The sequence below is a fragment of the Melanerpes formicivorus genome, unplaced genomic scaffold, assembly GCF_026170545.1.
Source record: "Melanerpes formicivorus ecotype bairdi unplaced genomic scaffold, bMelFor1.0.p_v2 SCAF_94, whole genome shotgun sequence".
Taxonomy (NCBI): domain Eukaryota; kingdom Metazoa; phylum Chordata; class Aves; order Piciformes; family Picidae; genus Melanerpes; species Melanerpes formicivorus.
In genome coordinates, this window is record NW_027142446.1 from 122,316 (window position 1) to 135,629 (window position 13,314).

Sequence of the window (13,314 nt, forward strand, 5' to 3'; positions counted from 1 at the left end):
TTGAAGACCACTCTTAAAGCCATGGGGGGTGGATCTTTGAAGAACTGGGAAAAACATTTAGCACAAGCAACCTGGCTGGTAAATAGCAGAGGTTCAGTGAACCGAGCTGGACCTGCACATTCAGATCTGCTACAGAAAGTAGAAGGTGATAGAGTTCCTGTTAGAGAAAAGAATCTGCTAGGTAAAACTGTTTGGGTATTTTCGCCCTCAGGAGAGGCTAAACCTGTCCGAGGGGTGGTTTCAGCTGAAGGTCCGGGTCACACTTATTGGGTAATGCAAGAGAATGGTGAAATTCAGTGTATTCCACAAAGAAATTTAACTTTAGTTGAAAGAGTTTAATTTCAAACTGCTGTACAGCTACATCGCGCCCAAAGGAAGAATCTACAAGGAATCTACGGTGCATGAACCCTGAGAACCCTGAGAGCCCTGAGTCAACTAAGAGACCCTGAGAATCCCTGTTTCCCTTTTCTTCGCTTTGTTGGCGAAGAGATAAACTGTTTTCTATTTTTCTTATTTCCTGATTTTTCTTGGACTTTTGAATCATCTACATCTGAGTATAGTCGGAATGGACTATGAACTTTACTTACAAACTGTAAATATTGTCTTGGATTGGATGGACAGTATGGACAGCCAATTAAATTGTTTAGAAGGGGTGGACTGTGACCGTTTGAGGCGGTGCCTTTAAGAAAGGGACACTGTGGCTGAATGTTTTATAAACAAAAGACAGGTCTAAACTAATTTCATTGGTGGATTGGTAGAGTGCAAGTTTAAGTTTTGAATGCTACTGAGATTTTCCTCAGTGTGTACTTTCCCTCCTCCCTTTTCGCAGCTTGTGGCTTCTAGGCTCTCTGCTAGACTGACCTTGGACTGATAAGCATGAGGCCTGCAAACCTACTAACATTTTGCTCTAATTTATAACTGCTTTTAATTAACAACTGCTCCTTTCCTCTCTTTCTAACCCTCTCTGGGGAAAAAGGGGAGAGAAGGGGGTACAGGGGGGAACCTCCATTAGGTGGAGGGGAATCTCATTCCTGTGTTACTTTGCTGTATATTTCTGTGTATATACTGTAAATTGTGTACATATATACCCTGCAGCCCCTAAAACCGCTTGTAAATACAGCATTCCTTTGCTCATCCGGCTGTGGTTAGCTGTGGTAATTTTTTTTCCCTTCACTTTGTTGGGCAGAAGGCTGGGCCTTTTTCCCAAACCCACGACAGGTGTTTTGGTGGTGGTGGTGTTTGGTTTTGCTGTTGGTTTTTTTACAATTTATTTACTGCTTTCTCTCTCTCTGTCTCCAAGCTGTTTGATATTTTTACTACTGGAGTATCTCCAGTCAGTGTTACCTGCAGCCTTAAGAGATTTTTGCTGACAAAAGGCCAGCCCCGCCTGTTAACTCATTTTCATTGCACTCACCTGGCAGCCTTGCCTAAGCTCATGAAATAGCTCCTGTTTGATGATTTGTAGGACTACTATTGCAGAGGCAACCTGATGATAACACGTTCTGTACTGGCATGTCAACTGAATCCAGAGAGAAACACGCAAAAGAAAAAATATAAAAGGTTGGTATCGTGGTAAGTATTTAATGAGGAGCAGGAATGTTGAATTTTTTTTCCAGGCAATTAATGTGTAGGAAGGTAGCATTAAAAGCGCCCTCCCCCCAAAACAAACAAACAAACAAACAAAAACACAACCCAGTTATAAAAGTCATGCTCCTAAGCTACTTGCATTTTTCATATCCCCTAGTTCCTGGTGGGAGGTTTAACCAGCACAGATGCGTATGTTTTACACTGTAGGACTGAATGTCTGAAGTACCTAGATATTACAGCTGGAGTAACTGCTTTATGGGAACTGTTTCTGCAAGTCGCCTCATTTATGGTTGGCATGCCAGCTGCTTCTAGCCCGCGGTGCTTTTCTTTCCCCCCAGCACAGGGACCGCAGTCAGGCGGCGCAGAGGCTCTGCGTGCCGCTCGCGCCCCGCACATCTGCCTGCGGGCCTCGGCGCCGGCACCCCCCGCGCAGAGTGGAAGGCGAGTGGGAAGGCGGAGCGGCGGCACAGTCCAGACCCGCCTGGGCCCGGAGAACAGGGCTGGGCTGGCAGCGACCGGCTGGCGGCTCCGAGAGCAGGGCCGGGCCTACTGCGAGCCCTCATCCAACCTTCCCGGCAGGACACAGCGGCCGTGAGGGAAGCCCAGGGAAAGCTGTAGCAAGACACATCGACTAAGTCCCTCAAAGAGACGCGGATCCAAGCCCTTCCACAAGCAAAGAGGAAGGCGAGCGGGACGGACACCTCCTCTCTCCCCCCGCGGGGTCTGCGATGGCCAACCCGCGCCGCGTTCCTGCCGCGGCGCCGCCCGTCGCTGCACCTCAAGGGCCGAGGCGAGGCAGCCGCCGCCGCCGCCCCGCCCCAGGGCCGAGCAGCTCTCGCGCGGCCCGCGCTCCGCGCATGCGCAGCCGGCCGCATGCGACAGCAGAGGCCGGCAGGGGCCGGGCTGCAGGCGCTGCGTTCCTGTGTGCTGGGGCCGCCGGCGCGCAGGGGCGGGGAGAGAGGCAATCATGGCGTCCATGCAGGTGAGGAGCCTGCGGCGGAGCCGGGGCAGCGCCGGGGGGCCTGCACCCGGGAGGAGCCCTTACCCCGGGCATGGTGCTCGGCGCGCTTCTGGCGTAGCCGTGCGGGCAGAGCAGCCGCCGGGGCAGCGGCTGAGGGGGTCGAGTGCACGTCGGTTGTGGAGGGTATGTGGGGGGAGGTCCGCAGCACCGCGGCGGTGCCCGGGAGGAAGGGGGGTTGGGGGGGGGGGGGGGGCGTTGCTGCCTGTCGCCAGGCCAGAACAGACCCGTGGGGCCAGGCTGTGAGGGGCGAGGCCGAGCCAGGCTGCGGCGGTGGAAAGACGGAGCCGCCGCTGAGGGCGGTCACGGGAGGAGAGAGGGCGGCAGGAGGCGCCCGGGGGGCTGAGTTTTCCCGGGCAGAGATTTGGCGGTGATAGCTCCTTGCCGTGGGGAGGTGAACGGAGGACGAAGGAGTCCCTGTTCTCTTCGTCTCGGCGGGATTTGAGGGGGCCACGGCTTCGCTCCGGTGCGGGTCAGGGAGAGGTCCGCTCTGGCAGCGCGAAGCCCGGCGCTGGCGTCTTGCCGGTAGTTTTGGGGGTTCTGGCACTGCAGTTCTCAGACACGGGGCTGGCACAGACAAGTTGAGCCCCAGGCCGTGTGCCCGTGTTGCCCGAGGGTCATCTTCTGTCCAAGGAGGCTGCGCTGCGGTGTTCGGTTTGTGGACAGGTACCGTCTGGTTTTCACTCGGCTGGATGAGGTTGCTGTAGGTACAGTAGCATGAAACATCCTGCTGCTTGACAGGTATTTCCAGCTGAATTATTTACTCATGCCTTCACCCGAGCAGTTCTTGACTAGTAGCTGTAGGAATTGCTGTGGCAGAGTGGATCACTTTCACTGTGCTGCACCTGGTGGGTGGGGGCTCCTTGTGGCTGGAGCAGAGGGAAGGGTTTTGTGGCATTGTGGCCCCAGCCTTGCCTTATTTCAGCCGTAACTGCTCTGCTTTGCCTTCAGTTTCAGCAGTTTTCCATTTTGCTTTTGGATCTGAATGATCTGTGTGTGCTGCTGCCTTCTTTTTTTCGCTTTTATTTTGGTCTAGTATAATATGTGTCTTTGTCCCTAGCACTAGAATAGCCCAGAAAGAGTGTACTTAAACGTCCGGATTTAGCATAGCTATATAGAGTGAAGATTCTGCTGATGAAATTCAGAATCATAAAAAACCCCATGGTGTGTCTTTCTGAGTTACGAAATGAGATAGGATCAAGAAGTCGACCACGATGTACAGGATGTTCTTCATTTAGCTGTCACACAGTATGATCTGTGCTCGTTTTGTCAGCTTTGTCTGGCAAATGCTTTTTTGTAACGCTGCTCTTTATAGCATTCAGACTTTCACATACATAACTGCAACACAGAAGCAATCCTTAAGTAGTATTTTTATAAAAGTGTGTGAAAACTAGAGGGAAATGCCGGCAGTGAAAGTGGAAAGAGGCACTCTGGGGCTTTGGGAAGCCTGTGCTGTGTTGCTGTCTCTGGCCCAGTACCTGACCTTGGACAGCTTGCCTCACCCTCGTGCCTGTTGCTCCCTCCTGAAGGGGAAACAGCGATTACAAATTAAATGAGGCTGTTTAGGACAAATATTGCCTAAAAGATAAGTTGTGTGGAGGGTAGTACTCACTTCCTTAAAATGTGAGCAAGTCTAATGTTGTAATTGCTTTCATTTTAGAAATACTAGTTGTAAAAGTAAACTTTTTTCTTCCTTTCTTTTAACCATGTTTTATTATTATCCTTTGAGACGTTTGAGGAAATTTTCTGGAGGTTTTCTGACTGTGTGTTGCTGTGTGTACAATATTTTGATGAGTTCCCTGAGTTTAGGAGACCACTAACTTAGCAGTATACTTTAGCAAATTGGAAAAGGAGTTTTCTGCGATTTTATTTACAAATAAACAGGAAGCATAAATGAAAAACTAGCAAGCTGCAACACTAGCAAGTTTCTGAGTCGTGGACACCTTCCCAGGTGAGCAAGGTTTCAAGGCTCTCAATCCTTCCATTAATTAACATTTAACTCTTCAGTGTGAGAAACATTTTACAAAGGAAACTGTCTATGAGTTGTGATTTTAGGTCAGGGTAATTTGATTTGTTCCTAGTAGTGCTAGCATTTAGTATGTTAAGTTGTCTGGCATGAAAAGGTGTCCTTTTCCTGCTTTTTGTCTCCCATGTTGTTAAATAACCAAAGTTTAACTGAAATGTTTGTGCAACCATTGCAGTCTCCAGCTAACCACTGCTCTGTCACCCTACCATTGTGGCAGTGTTGTTGATCGTCCTGTTAGGAATGATAGATTGGTATGCTAAATAAGTTTTAGTTACTTCTCACTTTATATAGCAATGTGTGATGCTCAAGACCCCATCCATCCTGGCTTTGAACACTTCCAGGCCTGGAGCCTCCACAGGGTCTGGACACCCTGTTCCAGTGCCTCACCACCCTCATGGGGAAGAATTTCTTCCTAATGTCTCATCTAAAAAGAGCTTCTTTCTGTCACTCATTTGTTAAAGTCCCTCCCCAGTAGCCCCCTTCAAATACTGGAAGGTTGCTCTAAGGTCCTCCTACAGCCTTCTCTTCTCGAGGCTCAACAACCCCAACTCTCACAGCCTGTCCTTATAACAGAGGTTCTTCAGCCTTCTGATCATCCTGGTGGCCTCTGGATCCATTCTAACAGTTCCATGTCCTTCTTCTGTTGGCGTCTCCAGAGATGGACACCAGACCCCAGGTGGGGTCTCAGCAGAGCAGAGTAGAGGGGCAGAATCCCCTTTCTCAACCTGCTGCCTGCTTGCTTGTTTTGAAGCCATCACACAAGAAACAATTGGAAGCTGTCACAAGTCCCTTCTTTTTTTCCAGTGGCACTGAACATGAATGTTCATCTGATGTGTGGTGACTTGTAAAACTTGGGAGCTTGAGCCTGCAGGTGCAGATCTTTGTCCGGCCATTCTTTAATATTAAATTTTCTTCTAGAAGAATAGAAGCCGACGTTGCAGAGATCCTGTGTTTTGTTTTCTGTCCAAAGTCATAGCTAATTTGCTGCTGTTGGATTGGTTTGAACTTGCTTTGCATAACTTTAAGCAAATTATATTTTTTTTCTTAAAAAACAAACCTCAAAGAAAGTAATTTTTTGATTTGTTTTCCAAGATTCTTTTTCTCAAGCTTGGGCAACTTTTTCCTGGGGCAGGGGGGACCAAAACCCAAAACCACCCAGAAATGTTCCCTCTACTTACAACTTTTCAGAATAAGTGAACAAAATGGATTTGGGGTAGCATCTTTAGTAATCTGAAGGCTTAAAGCTACAGATGACATAAACATGCGGCAACTGCTGAAGTAATAATAAACAGTAAATATCTGGAAACACAGAACTTGTGTTGTCTTTCCAGTTAGGCACATGAGAGTTGTACATGAAGATACGAGACACACAGATGTGCAACTGCACCTACAATACTGGGTTCAGTTTTGGGGCCCTCACTGCAAGAAGGACATTGAGGGGCTGCAGTGTGTCCAGAGAAGGGCAGCAAAACTGATGGAGGGTCTGGAGAACAGGTCTAGTGAGGAGCAGCTGAGGGAACTGGGGTTGTTTACTCTGGAGAAGAGGAGGCTGAGGGGAGACCGTGAAAGGGGAGGTTGGAGCAAGGTGGATGTAGGTCTCTTCTCCCAAGAAACAAGTGATAAGATAAGAGGAAATGGCCTCAAGTTGCACCAGGGGGGTTTTAGGTTGGACATTAGAAAACATTTCGTCTCACTGGTTAAGACCAGGACAGTGGTTGAATCATCATCCCTGAAGGAGTGTAGATGTGGTGCTGAGGGATGTGGTTAAATGCAGACTTTGTAGAGTTAGATACTGGTTGGACTCAATGATCTTTAAGGTGTTCTCAAGCCTAAATGATTCTATGACAGTATATTTACATCTGATTAAATACAGAGCTGATGTAATTACTGACGCAGACAGCCTTAAGGAGTTTGGAACCTGTGGTGTTTTATCTGCATTCAAAAAATGTTTTTCCCTTGAGTACAGCCTGTTGGGGAGCTGCCCAAACTGCCTGCACACATTGAAATACACTGCTCTGTGGAAAGTCTGGTTTCAGCACTAGGGTAGATTGACTTTTATTTTTTTTTCCCCCAAATACATGCCTAAACAGGCATTAATAAAATAATGGTGAGATGACAGCACAGAGTCCATGTTACAGTGAAATCACAGGAACTTTGATCACAAAACACAAGCCAGTAGCAGTAGAACAGCTCCCCACAAGTTTCACCCCAGTGTTTTCGGATGGCAGTGTAGGGGATGGAGGAAAGGCCACTGAAACCTCTGAATAATTCCACGTTCTTTTGGTTAAACATCTTGGTTATGGTTCTGTTCTTTACCTGTTCTGGTCTTAGTGGAAGTTGTGGTCTCCGGTTGTTCTCAGAATCTTTCTTTCTTCAATAACGGCAACGTTTCTATTTTGGGATTAACTTTCTTTTTTTTATCTGACAGCTTTGTCCAGGAAAAAGTTCTAAACTAGTTTTAATATATCTTGAGGGGAAAAAAAGCCCCAACAAACCTAACCTTGAGTGAGAAAAGCTTTCTGTCAGCTGGAACTTCAATGGTGGTGCATATGTTTTGTACTCTCTGGGAAGAGCTTAGAGCAACCTTCCAGTACCTGAAGGGCTACAGGAGAGCTGGGGAGGGACTTTTTACAAGGGCTGGTACCCATAGGATGAGGGGCAATGGCTTTCAGCTGGAAGGGGGGAGATTTAGACTGGAGATTAGGAAGAAATTCTTTCCAGTGAGGGTGGTGAGACACTGGAATAGATTGCCCAGGGAGGTTGTGGATGTCCCCTCCCTAGAGGTGTTCAAGGCCAGGCTGGATGAGGCCTTGAGCAACCTGGGCTGATGAGAGGTGTTCCTGCCCGTGGCAGGGTGGGGGTAGAACTGGATGATCTTTAAGGTCCCTTCCAACCCAAACCATTCTATGAGTCTATGAAATGTCACAGTGCCCGATGCTGTTTGAGTGGTTACTCTAACCCTAACAAGCTATTCTGGGATAAGAAAGTGCTAGCAGTTAGTAACAAGTATTTAGTAGTTCCATTGGTGAAATGCCATTGAAGCCAAAAATGTCAATCATTAAATGATTAAGTGTAGCTGAAAAATGCAAGTACCACAGTTCTGACCAGAGGGAGTGAAGAGCAAAAAGTGTTTCCCCTCTTCAGTAAGAAGCTGTTAATCATAGAAGGGTTTGGGTTGAAAGGGACCTTGAAGACTGTCTAGTTCCACCCCCCTTGCCATGTTCAGGGACACCTTCCACTACACTAGGTTGCTCGAGGCCTCGTCCAGCCTAGCCCTAAACACCTCCCTGGGAACCTGTGCTCACCACCCTCGCCATAAAGAATTTCTTCCTGGCCTCCAGTCTTAATCTGCCCTCTTCCAGCTGAAATCCTTAATCCTTCAGGTCCCCTTCAGTTTACAGTCTGTACTACTAGGTGCTGTGTTAGCTTTGGTATGTAGCCAGCCTACAGGAAAAGAAGAGGAATGCAGAATTTAGAATTCCTTTACCAACAGATATGGTAGTTTAGCCGTGTGAGTATTTTAATAGTCTTTTAAAGTGAGCTGGATGTCAAGACTAGACATTTTATATTTCCCTTGAAGTCAGTGAAGAAGAATAAAAGAATAAAATCAAAGCCATGGCTTTAGGCCCTGAAGAGTCTCACTCACTTGCTCATTTCTGTATCTGCCTGTGTAAATGGAGCTTTGGGAAACTCTTTGCCGTTTTTGAGCCGAAATGGAAGTATTAATTTTCACAGAAGAAAGCAGTACTAGGTAAGTTTACTGAAACCAGGGTCCCTGAGATCTTCCTTCCGAGTACATAGCTAAAACATGGAGAAACTTGGATGCTTTCAGCCTGGCACATGGAATGTTGATACCTCATGAGTAGGTGTATGACTTTAGATCAGGAAAACAAAAGTATGCAGGTACTTACTGTAAGGAATAGTTACTCCAGCTGACTGTAAATATTTTTTTGCTTGGAGTTTGATGGTGTTTTGCACTTTCAGGCTTGGCTATGGAAACCCTGAGAAGATGAGAAGAGCAAATAATGAATTGGCAAAAGCTGGGGAGGGTTGTCTGATTAAGCTGCTCCCTTGGAAAACTCTGGGAGTTTGTAATTAATAAACCAAAGCAGCTTAACTCAAACAATGTGCAAAAGTCAGTGACCAAGCACTTTGTTTAAACTTCCCAAGCCCACACTTTCAGACCAAAGGCTCTTCACTGCACATTACCACAGGTACAGGCTGTGCTGGTGAGTCCTGCCAATGACTGTGTGACTAAATCACCCTGTTAATATGAGCCAGGCACAACTTCCACTGAACCTGCCCATGCTTATGGCTGTCCACAGCAAATCTGTGTGAAAGCTGTAACCAAAGCTGTGTGAGAGACCTGATGTAACGATTGTGTCTCTCACATAGCCTTGGTTACAGCTTTCAAGCAGTCCACAGGCTAAAGCTTTCTCTGGGGCAGAGCGGAAGAAGGTGATGAAAGTCTTCTATTCAACATGGAGCCAAAAGTTTTGTGTCTTGTATGCTTTTGAAGGCAAACAACTGTGACAGAACTGTCAGCTTGATGCTTTATTTTTGCCTTTGGAAGGGAGGAAGTCGCAACAGTACCTGTTCAGTGAAACGTAACTACTTTTTTGTTTTAATAAATGGAACAAATGGGTTAAGTGTTTTAAAATCCAGAGAGCTGCAAGCAACCTTTTGTGGTAAAATGAAAGTTGGGTAACCTGTCTTCTGCCTGCTTTGGACAAGTGAGGGCTTTCCCAAGGTGTTCTGTAACCTGTGCCAGCTTTTACAGTTCGGTTTGTGTTTTTTGGGTTTCTCCCCTTCTGGCTTGCTTTGTTTTTCCTCTGAGGTGACCTTGATCACTAGAATGAAATGCAGGTATCAGTCTGACAGGGGCAGACAGGAGGGAAACTCTTGTGTCTTCTGGTGATCAACATCGCTAAGTTAGGAAAGAAAGGACAGAGGTTAGTGGTGGTGGAGTAGGAACTGCAAGGTGCCTTGTTTAATAATTAGTGATCTGATAAAATTATCCTTTCACACTGTGTTAAAAACTGTTTCTCTTAGGTGATTACAAAGTTGTTTGCAATTCTTCTTTATCCAACTTAATTAAAAACACTGCTTGATCAGCCTCAAGAAGAAAATCCTGTCTGTGTGTCAGTAAATCTTGATCATAGTTTAGTAGAGTGTGGCAAATAACTTTCTATAAGTCTGCTGGAATAACATGCTTCATGGAATTTGATACTGCTTGTTGACAGAGGTTTATTTATTTCTTCTGGATGAAAAATTGGTAGCTAGTAACCAGAAGGGACAAGGAAACTGAATGAATTGAGGTTTCTTTAGTTAGATATTGTCTCCCCATTACATTTAGGGATTTCAAGAGTGTTTAGATCTTGTTACAGTTTGCAGCTTCCAACATTTTGCTCCTTATAATTCCAAGGCTTTTCTCAAAAGGCTTATCGTTACACAGCATTTTATCTTGCTATCAACTTTCAGAATGGGTTTTATAAACATGAGAAATCCCCCCACCAGGAATTGCCCTCAGGTAGCTGTATGGATGCCCTTCTTCTTCCTGCAGTTATTGTGTTAAATTCTTTTAACTGCAGCAGTTCAAATAGCACCAGACTCTGGTCCTTGCAAGATAAAATTATTTGTTTAACATTTTAGTGCTGTGAGGCCTGTGCTGGGTGTTGGTATATTTGAAGACTCCAGCTCCAAAGCAGATGACTGACTGTCAGTTTTTTATTCTTTGTGTATTTCATTGGCTTTAAAATGATAGGTTGGTTGTAAAAGAATTGATTACTTGGTAGAAAGCTTTTCAGATGATGGAGTACAGAGTGTTTTGTGAGTTGTAGTTATTAATTTATTTTTAATCATACTGTAGTTTTGATTTCAGGTTGAGCTCATGTTGTAGTGAGCTCGATTCAAACATGTTTCTCCCTTCAGAAGACAACTCTGTGGCTTTGACCTTCCACTCAAATATTTCAGAATATCTTGGAGCATGTGAAGATAATTCTATTACTGAGCTGAGAAATTGCCAGTCCTTTCTCCCATCCCCCCAGTCCATAACCTAGTGAAGTCTTTAAATGCTTGGAACAAATGATCAGTGGTGGAAACTACTTGCTAGTTTGTGAGAAGATTCATGCGTTGCCTCTTGGTTTCTTGAAAAACAAGGGTACAAACTGCCTGAGGTATGGATTGGTCTGGGAAAATAACATGAGAACTGGGTTGCCAGATGTTAACATGTTTTATTAGAAGTGAGGAGGAGGAGACTAATCTGCTTCTGCATTCTCAGTGGAGATTGAAAACCTGATATTCATCCTAAAATAGATCAAACAGAAAAGTAATTCATCAAATCAAAATCCTGGTATTAGTTTTTATGGGCAGGGTATTTTCTGAAGCTGCTCGTTATGTGCTTTGCTGTTAAAGCCTTAATTGAACATCTCCAGACAATTCTCTTCCTTTCCTTCTCTGGGCTTTGATTCAAACTTCCCAGAATCACTTCAGTTAGGGAAAATGTACACCGAATTGTGACAATTTGGTATCTGGATGCCTTGTCAATTTGAGCTAAACTGTTTCAGCTGCATTATGGGATATAGTCTGGGGGGGGCTTTATTAAATGACCTGTTTGATTTTTAATTTGTAGCAACTGTCATCTTCAGGCCATGTCAGCACTTAAGGAGATAATTTTTTCTTGCAAGTCACCATTTTTATTCTTCACCTTGTTTCTCTTCTAATTAAAAGAGTAACATTCAGTTAAGCTCCAGCAATACTTAAGCTGTTAAAAATGTTTGGTTTTCTTCTGTGGAGGATTTTTGTCTTGGAAAGCAGGACTCAGCATTTAGAACATCATGCTCTGGGTTTGAGATCCTTTTCAGTAAGAAATGTGTGAATGAAAAAAGCAGAATACTGAAAATAAGAGTTGTTACTGGCCTTACTCTCTCAGGGCAGTGGGTTGGACTAGCAGAGTGGCTGCAGCTTTGCTGATGAATCAGCGTGGTGGCTTTTTAACAACCACTGTTGCTGCAGCCAGTGGACAACTTCCCCTGTGCTGGAAGAAGGTTGTTTGCCTCCATTCAGTGAGGGGGCACTGCTGCATGAAAGGTGGGGTTTGTGTAACGTTTTGTAGCTTGAATGAGCTTGTAGCTTGTATGTGAAATGTAATTTTTTGGCCAGGACTTCATTATAGTAGTGACAGTGCTTTTGTGTTACCAGTTTGCTGGGTATGTTTACATCTTTGGATGGGGAAGAGAATTGCTGGAACTATTGCAGAATCGTTTTGACTGGAAAAGCTCTTTAAGATCATCCAGTCCAACCATTCTTTAGCTTCACTAAGGCTGGTGCTAAGTCCCTCAGCACATTTCTGCCTCTTTGAAACGTGTCCAGGGATGGGATTCAGTCACCCTCCTGGGACGTCTACTCCAGTGGCTGAGAACCCTTTTAGGGGAGAAGTTTCTTTTCATATCCAAAAAATTCTCCTCTGGGATAGCTCAAAGCCATTTCCTCTCCTCCTGTCACGTGTTACTAGGGAGAAGAGACCAAGTCCCACCTGACTCCAGCCACCTTTCAGGGAGTTGTAGAGACCCAGAGGATCCCCCCGTATTGTTGTCTTCTCCAGATTGAACAACCCTGGTTCCCTTAGGTGCTCCTCACAAGACCTGTTCTCGAGATCCTTCACCAGCTTCACTGTTCCTAAAGAACAGTGGTGGGTCTCCCAAAGGAGCAGTGCCTTTACCAGCATAAGATAGAAAAGCCCCCATGGGATTAATTTTTGACTTGGCTGAATCACAGTGTATTTGGTTGGAAGAGACTTTCAAGATCATCCAGCCTAACCTTTGACCCAGCACTAAACCATGTCCCTAAGTGTCAGGTCCACATGACACTTAAAGACCTCCAGAGATGGTGACTCCACCACTGCCCTAGGCAGACCATTCCAATATTTGAGAACCCTTTTAGTGAAGAAATACTTCCTAACATCCAGCCTGGATGTCCCCTGGTGCAGCTTAAAACCATTTCCTCTGGTCCTGTTGCGCACCATCAAGCGAAACAGGCTGCCTTCTCCTTTCTCCAACCTCCCTTCAGGTAGTTGTAGGGAGCAATGAGGTCTCCTCTCAGCTTCCTTTTCCCCAGACTGAACAACCCTGAACTTCTAAACTATGAGCAATTTTTAACTCCTCTTTGATCTCCAAGCCAGACTAAGATTGGAGCTTACAGCGCCTAGGAACTCTTGTCCTTGCCAGGCTGCTTCTTTCTTCCATCACTGCAACAAAGAGAAGTGAATTCAAGTGTATGGAAATAGAAAGCTTCTAATAAAATCAAGTGCAATGTTTTGAACGCCCAGGCTTCCTAGTCCCTGATGTCACTGGATCATCTTGTGATTTCCTCCTATCACCATCATACATCTGGACTGAGCATGCCTCATAAAGCCCCTCCCACTGCAGGTGAAAAGGCTGCTGCTTTCCAGCACCCATCGCTGCGGTTTTTCCCGTGGTAAAAGAAGGTGTGGTAATGGAACATTTCCTCCAGCAGAAATGAATGGAAGCTGTTTGTTCATTTTCCTCTTGTTCCTCCACAGTAGGTTTCTGCTCTACTAATAGATAAAAATTGCTTTTCTCCTAGTGGTTTTCTACCAAAATCTTACCAGTGCCCTTAGTATATCTTGTCTGTGGTTTAATTAGCTTTTGTCTTTCTTTCTAAG

At 45.5% G+C, this 13,314-nt stretch overlaps 1 protein-coding gene across 2 annotated transcripts in view; it reads left to right on the forward strand.

Annotated features, from left to right (window-relative positions):
- Positions 1-2,484: 2,484 nt before the first annotated feature.
- Positions 2,485-13,314, forward strand: part of UBE2W (ubiquitin conjugating enzyme E2 W) — a 33,936-nt gene continuing 23,106 nt past the window's right edge. For both annotated transcript variants that reach the window (XM_068165905.1, XM_068165904.1), the window contains exon 1: positions 2,485-2,569. In XM_068165905.1, the coding sequence (XP_068022006.1) occupies positions 2,555-2,569 (15 nt within the window). In that variant the 5' untranslated portion in view covers positions 2,485-2,554. The remainder of the gene's footprint in view (positions 2,570-13,314) is intronic.